The sequence below is a fragment of the Ascaphus truei genome, chromosome 2, assembly GCF_040206685.1.
Source record: "Ascaphus truei isolate aAscTru1 chromosome 2, aAscTru1.hap1, whole genome shotgun sequence".
NCBI classification, from domain to species: Eukaryota; Metazoa; Chordata; class Amphibia; order Anura; family Ascaphidae; genus Ascaphus; species Ascaphus truei.
In genome coordinates this window covers 340,747,927-340,761,725 of record NC_134484.1, presented here as the reverse complement: position 1 = coordinate 340,761,725, position 13,799 = coordinate 340,747,927, and the positions used below count along the sequence as shown (strand labels likewise).

The following is a 13,799-nucleotide window of genomic DNA, read 5'->3' as shown; positions in this document are numbered from 1 at the left end:
GGACACCTCATAGAACCATTTCCAGTCAACACTTTTGGCGGTATCGGTAGCCTTTGTCATACCAAGGCTAGTAGTCACTCCTGTGAAGATTGCGCCAAGCGCTCTCTGTTGTAGTCCATCTCTGGTCTTTTTGATGCCACGGGGTAAACTTTTCCTGCAGCTTCTGTTGTACACGGAGGTTGTCCTTTACGCGGGGCCACATAGGAGTCCTCATCCTCCTCTTCTGAACTGCAAGGACTGTGCTTAACTGTAGAAATCTCCGAGCGAACCATGCCCACCATGCCCCACAGAAAAGTTACATTCCATTGGCTCCGTGTTCCAAGGGCAAACTGCGGCCACATGTCAAAGTTCATGGCACCTGTAGCACTTTGTATCCTTCCAAAACTGGGTCTGGGTTTTGTCGCCAATCTACTGGGAATAATGGGACCAGAGTCCCTCCTAGGTGCTGTGGGACTTCCCACTCCTTTACGCAAGTCTATGAGTCCTTGGGGGTACTTATTCTGAGGAACAGTCTTATCGGACCTCCTGCAGCGCAGGAAGCGAGAACTGGAAAACTCATCTGGGCTTAACTCATGGACATATCCTCCGCAGTCAAGTAACATTCGACTAAAGCGACTAACTGTTCGGGGTCTTTGGGGTCACTATGGATCACCCACTTCTGGATGGTGCAGGGAAAACCCTTCAGGAACAGGTCTATAATGACTTTCGACAACTGCAGCGGTGGTACATACCTCAGGCTGGAGCCACTTCCTTGCAGAGTGTTTAAGGTCATAGATTTGAGAGCGGGGTGTCTTCTCTATATCATAACGCCAGGAATGTAACCGTTGGGCCTGAACCGCGAGGGTGACCCCTAGCCGTTCTATAATCTCCGCCTTCAGGATGTCATAGTCTTTAGCTTGCTCTGGCTCTAAGTCATAATAGGATTTTTGTGAGTCACCCACCAGGAACGGAGCAATTATTCCAGCCCACTCCTCAGCTGTCCACTCTTCGCATACTGCGGTGTGCTCGAAAATAGACAGGTACGCCTCAACATCATCGCCCATCGCCATTTTCTGAATGAGGTGCGATTTTCCCTGGCGAGTGACCTGTGGGGCCCACCTAATCTGGGCGGTAATTCTCTCTCCCAAAACTAGGAGCTCCTGGTGCATGCGAAAGTGCTCTTCCTTTTAGCGTCTGATGTAGAGACCGCGCCATCTGCTCTACTAACAACGCAGTGCCTTCATTTTGGGACTTTGTCATTTGTTGTAAACTTTGCATTAAGGTAGCAGCATTCTCAGTTTGTATTTTTGAAGACTGTTTTATTAATGATGCAGTATCTTCTTGGGTCTTTGCCAATTTCTGCAAACCTTGCATTAAGACACCAAAACTTTCTGTTTGTCTGTGCTGAAGCATGGTCAGAAATTCCTCCATATTTACTTTCACTGCCTTGTGGTCTGCCCGCATTCTCCACCAATTGTGACATCTCAGTCCCCGCGTAGGATCTTGTGTCCAGATAAAAGGCAGGAAAACTTAGCGTTTGTGCACAGGGGGTTTATTTACAAGGTGCAAGTCAAGAACAGGACTAACTCATAACATAAAATAGAAACAAAAGACCTAACTCCTTTCAGACTAATGCAGCGTAGTCCCTAACTAACAGTGGGAGAACTAACCTCTTTCCCCAACTTTACACACTTTACCTGCAGCTTTCCCTTTTGCAGTTTCTCTCATAGGGCTGTCTGTGTGTGCCTTCAGATCAGCACAGCAGCAGTGTATCTCACTCTTTCCCTCTCTCTCTCTCTTTCACTCTCAGCAGTGTGTCTCTGGCAGCATGGGCAGCCTCTGTAATCACTTCCTGACTATTCAGGCTAGGCTAATTAGCTTTATTAGTTAGCAGCTGAACAGCCATTCGAAGGAGGAGTAACTCTCTGAGGGCTGCAAAGTCCTATAACTGCCCTATTCTAGCCCCTAGAGGGCAGTGATGGTATCACTATATATATATATATATATATATATATATATATATATATATATATATATATATATATATATATATAGTGATACCATCTATTGGTATGTTATATATATAACACACACACACACACACACACACACACACACACAATACTGTAGCTGTGGAAATACTGTAAGTAACCACATTTAGCCAGTGGAATTTTGAAAAGTAAATTACCCCATTTTACTCATTCATTTGGGACTACACTATATTGCACCTTATTCATCAAATGATTTGAGTAGTTATGATTCACCAAGTTTTTAATTTTTTTAGGGGGTAATTCAATATACTCCGAAATAGCCCATTGAACAATTATTAGCCAAAACACCAATTGAAGTCAATGAGACTTTTTGGTCAATAACATCTGCTTAGGCATATATTAAATACAGTCTTTAATCTGTTACTACAACAAAAATAATCAATTCACTTTTTTATATCCCAATTTAAGCAGTATTGTATATTTGTACTGTATGTATCCTGCACTGTGCTCAAATGCACAGCAAAATGCACAGCAGGGCCTTTTTTGCACAAGAAAACAAGAATGTGAAACTAGACATGCTTTTCTCATACTCAATATGGTGTTGCACCTGTCTTTTGTTTATCTTCAATAAAAGATAGCAAAATAATTGCTTCCATACAATGGTGTGAAATATCACACAAAGTGGCGCTCTGCAAAAAAAAAAAGAAAAGCTTTACAGAAATAGAGGAAAAGATGCATACAATCTGTCTAAAGAATATATTACAAAATGAGCATTACGTTTGTGGGTAACCATCCTGGTGAGTGGTTCAAATGTTTATTTATTTAATAATAATACTATATTATTAGAATACTATATCTCGTACCAAAATATTCCAGTAAAATACTTTTGCCCTTTTTTTTGTACAGTATATACCAAAACACTGTGATAATCTGATACAACCAAAAGGCTTTTTGTAGCAGTAAGCAGTTTCCTCTGAAAACAATGGCAATACAAGATTGGATTTACAGATATAATGTTCATGGTTAAGCTATTGCACTTCTTATACTCGAAGCTTTCATGTCAAAGTTTACCTCTTCAAATGCAAGAGCAGTCAACCACAGTGTGCATTAAAGAGTCACGAATGTAAAAGGGCTTGTCGTAAGAAGTAGATATTCCAACTCGTACTAAACTGAGAACCATGACCAGCAGCAAGAGAAAAAAGTTCATGTAACATTTTTCAATGACAAATCTTTTATTACCGTTGCTCGATCTGTTTTATCTGAGCTGACAGAACTGAAAACGGTAATCTGAGCTACATTTTATTACTTCCTTCAATCAGATTTGGGGACCATAAACTATACCCGAAGCATGATTTATCAGAGATTGTAATAATTGTTCAGTGCAAATATAACTTTATAGCTGTAACTATGCACACTGTAAAATGCAAACTTTCATTCTTGAGAGATTTGGGAAAATGCCTCCATTTTGACACAGTGTGTAATAAACCTTGACTTACATTCATTGCATAATGTTCTACGGTATTTGCCTTCCCAAATTCTTCCATAGTCAGCCACGCAATCCCACACTTATCACAATTGCATAGACGTTCAGAGCCAGTTGTGTATAAGGGTTAACAAGTATTTTCTTATATACATACTGTATGACAGTGCACCCAGAGAGGAATGCTGTAAATTGTAAGACTTTAAGATACAAGTTACACCCTCTGTAGAGGTTACAATTACATTTGGTGGCTGAGACAAGGTGACCAAGATTTCAAACAGGGGCCTTGGTTGGCACTATCACAGTTTAATGCATGACCCACTGTGATGTTATATTCCTTTCTTCAAAATTCAGTAAGTGTTTTCAAGTATTGAAACCTTATTTGTGCAAACCATAGTAAGACCTGGCCAGTTTGGGATTAAACTAGTTCACCTAATTATTGCCTTAAGCCATTTAGTCAAAATAATAAATTAATTAATTAACCCTTTTTTAATGGGAAGGAATTTCAAAGCCCTGCTATTCAATCTGGTACCATCCCCGTACAGTATGTATCCTCTATTCCATGTCTCCCACAAAACCTGCCTTTTGTCCTAAACTTCTATTTTCTCGCTTCCTTCCTTAACGACCATAACCACCTCTTTCAATGGGCACAACAGAAAACCTACTGATTTGTATCTGATCTTTGTTACCATTATAACTGTATTTTCTGTGTTCTTTCTAAAACTCTGTAACAGTTAAAGCAGCAGTTCAAGCAATATCCTACCTGTGTTTTATTTTTTAATAAATCAGTTCTGTACTATGAGAAAATACTTGAAGCATTTAAAAAAAAATGTTTTAAAGACATTTTTTAATGTTTCTAATGTAAGAAACATTTCCAAAGTGAGAGCCCCCTTCCCCTTCTTGAGCCACACCCTCTCTCTAGCAGTGCACCCATTGTACCTAGTAACTGCCCAGTCTATCATATTCCAGAACCACATTTCCCATAATGCTGAAATAAATAACCCTGAGCAAAGCGATTGATTACCGGAGAACGGATCGATCTGCAGCTTAGCTAATCACTTGTCAGTGTGCAGATTGTATTGATGCACATATTGAATGGAAAATATATATATATATTTTAAAAACGGCAGCTTGAACTGCAGCTTTAATCTATGATAAGATTTTTAAGGGTATAAATATTTCATGAGTTCACTCAATTGGGAATTCAGTATTCTGGCAACCTAACTTTGGCTGTGACTTATGTGTCCTGCTGCATTCTTCAATTGCAACATTTTAGTAAGATATTGCAATCTGAGTACAGTACATATAGTAATTCTGCAACTAAAGTATTTCTTACTGTAGGAATAGATAAAGAGTTGTTTACAGAGAAATCTAACTTGCTACCAAATTTTGGCAATCTTGGCCACACTATGTTGGTCTTTTTCTGCTTCTCTGCTGTGATAATGCAGAGTTATCTGTTGACAATTTTAATACAATTCAAGGACTATCGTTTATAGCCATGCAAATTTATAGGAATTGCATATAATATGCAATAAAACAATACGAGTTAGTAATGGACTCAATGGATTTAAAGTATTCTGTTTATTTTCAATTTGCAATAATAGTTATGAAACCGGATCTGGGAATAGGGAGTTCCTCTTCCTGGAATGAAATGATATCTGGAATTCAACTAATGATGTACAGCTCAATAGTAGAATAAAAAAAAGTATACAAATTCCCAAACAAGATTATAGGGAGGGAGTAAATACAGGCATACCCCGGTTTAAGGACACTCACTTAAAGTACACTCGCGAGTAAGTACATATTGCTCAATAGGCAAACGACAGCTCACGCATGCGCCTGTCCCCATGTCCTGAACAGAAATACCGGCTCCATACCTGTACCAAAGCTGTGTGCAAGCGGTGAGACTATACAGCCTGTTACACATGCGTTATTTACATCAGTTATGCACGTATATGACGATTGCAGTACAGTACATGTATCGATAATTGGGAGAAAGGTAGTGCTTCACTTTAAGTACATTTTTGCTTTACATACATGCTCCGGTTCCATTGCGTATGTTAATGCGGGGTATGCCTGTAGATGAATCTAATGCAAATAAGTTGGGGAAAGAAAATCCATCACTAAGTCTTTACAGTATGAATGAGTATATAGTAATTCTTCATTAAAATTTGCATTCCAACCATTGGATTTTCAGCCAGTTTGACAATCTTAATCTCACCATATAGAGCCAATGTGGAAAATACAGTATATCTGTTATGATGTTACTCATTAAAAAATGACGGAAAGGAAACATTATGGGTCAAAGCAACTGGAGTAAAGGTTGAAAAAAAACATCTGTTATGGTTGATTGACTCACAGCAGATAACAGATCTACCCCATGTTATCTGCTATTATAATATGACAGTAATTACATTATTTATTACTATAGGGGGAGGAAAATCACCTTTCATTGTAATGAGCCTAAATTGTAATAATGTAATCTACACTCCTATGTTTCAATAAAGAAATTATTTTAAAGAAAATTGTTAGAAATATATATCAGTTGCTCACATGAAATAAACCTACATTTACCAAATCTACATTCCCATTATATTTAAGTACAGGACAATTTGCGTTATATCCGTAAGATACATAGTTATATACTGTAGTAGATGAGGTTGAAAAAAGACATATGTCCATCGAGTTCAACCTATGATAAATTTAGACGATAGATACAGTACTTTATACTTAATCCCTGCAAGCTCTAACCGCAGCACCCACCACGTCATATATATATATGGTGGGTGCTGGGGTTAGAGCTTGCAGGGATTAAGTATTAAGTACTGTATCTGTCGTATAAATATACACATTTTAAGTTATGCTGGGTGAAAAAGGTGACAGAAAACATTTAACTATGTATGTTTGTACATTCACATGGAACCCATTTAAGCTGATGCATCGTTGTTCACACAGCTAGTCCCATGCTGTGTTTAAAAGCTGTGTGAACGGTGATGCATCAGCTTAAATGGGCTCCATGTGAATGGATATTCCAGGCAAAAGGTGACACATTGTGTGCTCATTTGCATGTCATTTTTCAGAATCCCTTGCTGCAGTGGGAGCACTGTGTGCGAGGTGATAATGGTTGAAAGACAGGGTTGCAGACCTGTCAAAGACATGTGAACGTGCTCACAAGTGATATTCTTTATTGTATGTATGTATATATATATATATATATATATAAAAATAATATATATATATATTATATTCGTGTGTGTGTGTGTGTGTCAAAAGGAGTGCTACTGGTCGTGACCAAATGTACACAACAAACAAAAAAAATACCCAATGCTACATCCAATATGACAAACATACATAGTTAAATGCTTAAATGTTTGAATTCTCTTAAGGGTCATTTAGTTAAACCCTTTGGCCAAAGCATTACAGAATAAGCCTGCAGCCACGTCACAGCATGACCAGTATGCAGGTCCTAACCCTACCTGTGTATATTCTCATTTGCCTCTGCAGAGGCGAGAGAAAGGTCTCAGTAGACCTGTTCTGCACAGGTATATGAAAAAAACTGCTACTTAAAAAATGGGGAGGAAACCCAGGGCGGAGGGGTCATCAACCTTCAAATAACTGACAAATACTTTACCCTATATATGTATTTAAAGTATATTGATCCAGAGGTTGGCAAACACAAAGCCCCAGTGAAACATCATCCAATGATATCTCATAAGGAAAAAAAATCCTTCCCGACTCCAAATAATGGCAATTGGATTACGCCCTGGATCAACATCCTTACCATGTTAACTTATTTGGTATATCCCTGTATACTGTACCTACAGTATCCTTTCTAAAAAGATGTCCAACCTTTTTTTTAAAGTTATCTATTGTATCTGCATGTTGCCACAGTCTCCATGGGTAATTAATTCCACATTTTAACTGTCCTTACAGTAAAGAATATATATTAAAAAATCAGAACATGAAGTTCCTAAAGCAGTGCTCAAAAAATATGCCCCCAGAGAAAGGAATCCGTAGAGAAGTGTTAATGATTGAAGAATAAATGTCCATCAAAATTGAATACCGAGACTGTGATAGACAATGTCCTCAGGTGCATGAAAAATGATAGTAATTATCAAGGGTCACACATATACTCCAATGTGGAGGAGAGGCAGAACATTAATGACACATATAGGGGGTGTCTGTGTATCTCACGAGGGAAATGCGCAGACCCCTTAGTAGACTTAGACCATCTGTCCCCTGGAGATAGACTTGAACAATCATAAAGCAATCCAAAAGTGCATATATAAATGATGTACTCACACTTGGTAGATATCACCCGAGAAATCCGCATGCTTTCTGCCTAAATCAGGAACAGAAAAAATGGTGTCCCATGAGGGAAGCTTTGGGCGATGCTCTGCACGTCGATGCAGGGAAAATGACGGAAGCTGGAATGCTCGGCAATATTAAAAAAACGTTATTGGCTCCTCAGTAACATGGACAAACTAACACAGAGCAACTAATGAAAGGAACCTCTGACACGTTTCGCTCATGCGTGTGCTTTGTCAAAGTTACTGAGGAGCCAATAAAGTTTTTTATATTGCTGAGCATTCCGCCTTACTGTAGAGAACCCTTTCCTTTGTTGCTGGTGAAATCGCCTTTCCTCCAACCTTAAGGTATGACCCTATGTTGTTTGTACTGCCCTTGGGATGAATAGTTTCTTTAGAAAGCGTGTATTGTCCCCTAATATATTTATATGTAGTTATAATATCCCCTATCTAGATGCCTCTTTTCTAATGTAAACAAATCTAAATTAGCTAGCTTTTCCTCATGAATCATATTTTCCATCCCAATTATTAATTTGGTGGCTCTGCTCTTTTACTAGTCCCATAATGTATTTTGTATGGCGCTATGCCCAAAATTGTACTTTATATTCAAGGTGTGACCTTTGCTAATGCTTTTTAGAGGGGCATAATTATGTTTACTTCCCTTCTATCCATTCCCCATTTAAAGCAACGTAAGATCTTGTTTGCCTTTGCAGCTACTGCATGACTTTGGGCACTATTGCTAAGCCTGCTGTCTATAAGCCCTCCTAAATCCTTCTCCATCAAGGATTCCCCCAATTTATCCCCATTTAATTTGTAAGTCGCCTGTTTATTCTTGCATCCCAAATGCATAACCTTACATTTATCTGTATTAAACCTCATCTGCCATTTTCCTGCCCACGTTTCCAGTCTCTCCAAGTCCTTCTGGAGAGAAATTACACCCGGCTCTCATTTTACTACCTTACATAATTTAGTGTCATCAGCAAAGATAAAGGCTTTGATCTCTCTATGCCAACCTCAAGGTCATTAATGAATAAGTTAAAAAGCAGGGGTCCCAGTACCGATCCCTGAGGTACTCCACTCACAACTTTAGCCCAACATGAAAATTTTCCATTTACTGTATGACAACTCTCTGTTGACTATCCTTCAACAAGTTTTCAATCCCAGTGCAAATATTTTTACCAAGTTCAATTTGCTTTATTTTGTGCACTAACATCTTGTGTGGCACCTTATCAAAAGCCTTTGCAATATCTAAGTAGACTACATAAACATTACGTTGAACTAAATTCTTTCTTACCTCCTCAAAGAAACTAATAGGGTTAGTTTGGCATGATCTATCTTTCATAAATCCATGCTGACTATTACTAACAAATTTGTTTACCATTAGGTATTCCTGAATATTATCCCAAACTAAACCTTCAAGTAGATTCTCCACTATTGATGTTCGGCTTAAAGGTTTGTGATTTCCCAGTTGTGATCCACTGTAGCTCCTTTTTTAAATATAGGCACCACATCTGCTTTACGACAATCTTGTGGTACTAAGTCTGTGGAAAGGGGGTTCTTGAATATTAAATGTAATGGTTTTGCTATTACTGAGCTTAGCTCCTTACTAACTCTTGGATGTATGCCATCTTGGCAAGATGCCTTATTTACTTCCATTTTATCAAGCTGCCTATGCACTTCTTCCTCATTTCACCAGTTGTTCATTAATATAGAGGTTGCACAGGGGCGTAGCTATTGCCCGGGGCCCGCGCTCTTTGGGGCCTGCTCTTCCTCTTCTCCTGTCGGCGGCCCTGCTGACCATCTATCTCTCTTCTCCCTTAGATAGAGGCAGGGGGAAAGGATGGTACATGGCAGCATCAGGCCGCCAGACTGAAGCAGAGGAGCAGCCGACAGAGGAGTAAGGAGTTGCACAGAGGCAGAGCAGGACAGCCAGTTCTGTGGGGAAGATCATATGACCAGGCGACTGACTAGATACAATTGGTGCACTGCTAGAGAGAGGGTATGGTTCAAAAAGGGGTGTGCCAGAGCTTTCAGAAGAGGAAGGGGATGCGACTTTGTAAATGGTTGCTATAGAAACAAAAATGCTTGTTACATTATATAACATTAACAATGTCATTCGGAGTTGCTTTAAAAAAAATGCTACAAGTATTTTCTCATAGTACAGAACAGATGTATTTAAAAAAACACACAGATAGGATTTTGCTAGGTCTGCAGCTTTAAAGAGGGACACTGTAAGAGATGTGTATTAAGGTACACTAATGGAAACCAATTTGGGTGAAATTAAAACATGGCATTATTGAGCCTGCTCCTTTAAACTCTGTACAGCATACAAAATAAAATAAACAAACACCTACACTACTTTGGAGATTAAATAGACAATACATGCCCTAACTATCTTTGTCTGGCTGAATAGGCCAGTTCCCAGTCCAAAACCATATAATATATTTATCAGGGAGCAATAAATGAGAAAGTTGTATCTGGCAGTGCTGGTGCAGCGTCTCCGTTCCCTCCAGATGTAGGCGTTTCAGTCCAGCCGCTCCCAGGAAGATAAGTCTGTTCTTAGTGTGTCTTGTTGTGAGCACAGCCTTTGTGCTCAAGACATTATCTTCTCCTCATGTCAGCGTAGTTGTGTGCTAAAAAGTCTCTTTTTGCAGTTTCCGACATGAGGCTTTTTTTACAGCTCTGATTAGCCAGGTGGAGACTGGTTAATTGACTGGCTGCAATTAACAAGGTCCCTGCTGGTTTACTCAGAGCTCTGAGGCAGCTTTATTTAAACAGGGATAAGTCCCTGTTTCAGACACAACAATCAGTTGTGTTTGCTAAGCAATCAACTATCCACATCCCCTGCAGGCTCAACCAGTCCGGGAATTGTAACTATTTTTTAATCTCCTCACTATTAAAATAAATTAACCCACTGTACACTCCCCAAGTTCAGCACTCTGCTAGTATACACTAGTACAGGGGTGACCATCCTGTGACCCTTCAGTGCTTCATGTGCGGTCCCTGAAGGATTTTTTTTTTTTTTAACATAGGCTCTGACTGCAGACAGTGTAAAGACACCATAGAGACACATAAGAGAAGACAGAGCACCCCCTAACCAGCTCCTGGTGGGCTCCCAAGCAGCACAGGATACAGTAAATATATACCCTCTCTTCTGAAAGCTCAATGTGAGGCTGGCTGTGGAGACTGGAGAGCAAGATAGGGATAATCAATCACCCCACGGCTTCCCTTATCCTTCCTGTTCCCCCCCTGGTCCCCACCAATAGGCCCCATCCCCCACTTTCCAATGTCACCCACCCCATGTGTCACACCCGCTTCCCCCTCTCCATGTGTCACTCCCTCCCCATGTGTCACCCACTCTTCATCAGGTTATCCATGTGTCAGTGTATAATACCATCAGGTTATATCCTGTGTCAGTGTGTAGTGCCACTGACTAAAAACAGTGCTTTGTCAGTGTATAGTGTTGTCAAGTTATACTCTGCACTATTCTCTGACAGGGTATAACCTAATGGCACTACACACTGGCACAGAGTATGTAGCCATGAAGCACTACACACTGACCCAGAACTTAACCTGATGGCACTATACACTGACACGGTCAGGTTATGCTCTCTGTCAGTGTATTCAGAGATTCATTTGCATTTTCTACTTATTGTGGCCCTTTGACAATGAGACAGGTACAGTAAATTCTGGTTCCAACTCCCAGTCAGGTTAGCCATCCCTGCACTAGTATACTGTACACTCGTACGCACAGCACTTCCCTTCTGGTTCTAAATCCACACTTAATACAAACAACACTTGAAATCAAACAGTAATTCAGTCACACAAATCAGGGCATGCAAGCAAGGTCTGTGTATGTTTAATGTGAAAAATAACCGGTGGAAGTCATTAAAACAATAATACCTGTATTGTGTCTATTTTCAAGGAAAGATGTATTCAGGTAGACACGAGTTCAATGCTTCTTGTCCCATTTTAAACCAACAAAATGAACCTCCCCCTACTTGCCATTACAGTAGAGGCAGCGATTATTCTAACAAAAACCAGTGGCAATTCCCCAAAAGACCCAGGTACACCCAGGTACATTCTGAATACATGCCTTAAACTTTCCTTAAACTAGCCCCAGCATTTCTGCATTGATTAATGGCCTATCAGATTAACAGCGGGGGGTCCCTGGCAGTCCCATTCAAACTGAATTGGACTGCCAGGGATCCCTGCTGTGTTAATCCTATGGGCCGTTAGTCAATGCAGAAATGCCTTAAACGTTCCTCAAACTAGCCCAGAACATACCCAGCACATACCCAGCACATACCCAGAATGTAACCCGGCTAGTTTACAGCAAATGTTAGAATAAACGTTGCCTCTACTGTATCTGGTTCTGGAGGTTTTACAGCGATTGACCCCCCCGCCATGTCTTATTTTCAGGAGGCCATGGTTTAGCTGTTATCAGCCCTTTTTCCTCTGTAAGTGTTGGCATAACTGGTAAGATAACAAAGCTTAAGTCAATCTATAATACTATTGCATATTATATGATGTTGTCTCATCTTCATTATTCTGCAAGTCATGTTGACAGGGCAGGAGCAACTTCTGTAGTATCATAACTGGTAGACCCATACTACTGTATTTCACAAATTGTCTTACTGTACATAAACATAACTTATTAACAACGGTGTGCTTGTTTGTACTGTGTGATATTGATACTGATGTAATACATGGTTAAATAATGGCATGAATTCTATGTTATACTTACTAAACTGTTTAGGAGCATATAGTACCAAGCTATCAATATTTGTGTCTTGATACAGTGGAACGTATTTTTCTTGTATCAATTTGTGCAGATGTCTTATGTATTTCACACCAATCTCATCAATGTAAAGGTTAAAGCCAGCTCGGACAGCTACAATTAAAATTGCAAGCTTTATAATATATGATTATAATATTGTACAAGTTTATCGGACCCCATTTATTTTTCTATATTCATTTCCTAAACACCCACTGACAAGAGAGCTACTCTTAATACATACATTAGCTCCCATAGAAACAATCTAAAATGTAAATCTTTCTCAGGAAGTACAAAAAAAATTAAGTTTACACTATTTTCTATTGAACTTCTTATTCATAATTTGAATGTGTCCATTTGTAATTGTTCTGTACATTCATTGCATACATTTTCTCTTCAGGTTCTGGTCTTAATGATGGGCAATGGCATGAAGTACGATTCACGGCTAAGGAAAATTTTGCTGTTTTAACTATTGATGGAGATGAAGCTTCTTCTGTAAGAACAAATAGTCCTCTTCAATTCCAAACTGGAAGTAGATATTTCTTTGGAGGTAAGAATTGAATCACCAGTCTACGTTAAACCTGTTCAGTTTAATTTCTCTATAAGACTCACACTGCATTGGTAGGACAGTGCATGAGAAAGTCATATGAGTTAATTGGAAATATTATGTAATAATTGATCTCACCTCCAAAGTTATTTGGGCACTCAACATCAGGAGAACTGTAGTATAAGCAGTCCAATACCTAAAACATCCAGTCATAAATTATAACCCACAACTCTCTGCCTTCATTAGCAGAAGGCCTGATAGTCATGAAACAAAACAAAAAGAGGACATCAGCACTCCTATGATATATACCAATACGTAATTACAGTGAACGGTGCAGTAGGGAAATACAAACAACAGCAACAACTAGAACGACTGGTAGACCAATAGCCCAGATTGGGCCAATGGACCAGTAAGTCCCCTACTGTATATAACAGGACTCATTATCTGTTGTGGTGTCCCTTGAAGAAGCGCCTACGTGAAACAGCCGTCGGGATTGCTGCTCTAACTCCCACGGGCACCAGGTTGCTTTTACAAGCACTCCCTGAACAGTTGACTGAGTCTTCTAACTTAGACTTTTATCCACAGGCACTGCAGAGATACTTTAGTCATAAGTATACACCAGACACCATCAGTATAGCAAGTATTGCATTTACTGTACTTCTCTACTAACAGCATTCTGATTTATCCTTGATAATATCCATCTTAGGTGTATTAGAAT

At 39.4% G+C, this 13,799-nt stretch overlaps 1 protein-coding gene across 2 annotated transcripts in view; it reads left to right on the top strand.

The window, feature by feature from the left end:
• CNTNAP2 (contactin associated protein 2) overlaps positions 1-13,799 on the top strand; it is a 1,988,831-nt gene that overhangs the window by 1,146,604 nt on the left and 828,428 nt on the right. For both annotated transcript variants that reach the window (XM_075586746.1, XM_075586748.1), the window contains one exon: positions 12,935-13,084. In XM_075586746.1, the coding sequence (XP_075442861.1) occupies positions 12,935-13,084 (150 nt within the window). The remainder of the gene's footprint in view (positions 1-12,934; positions 13,085-13,799) is intronic.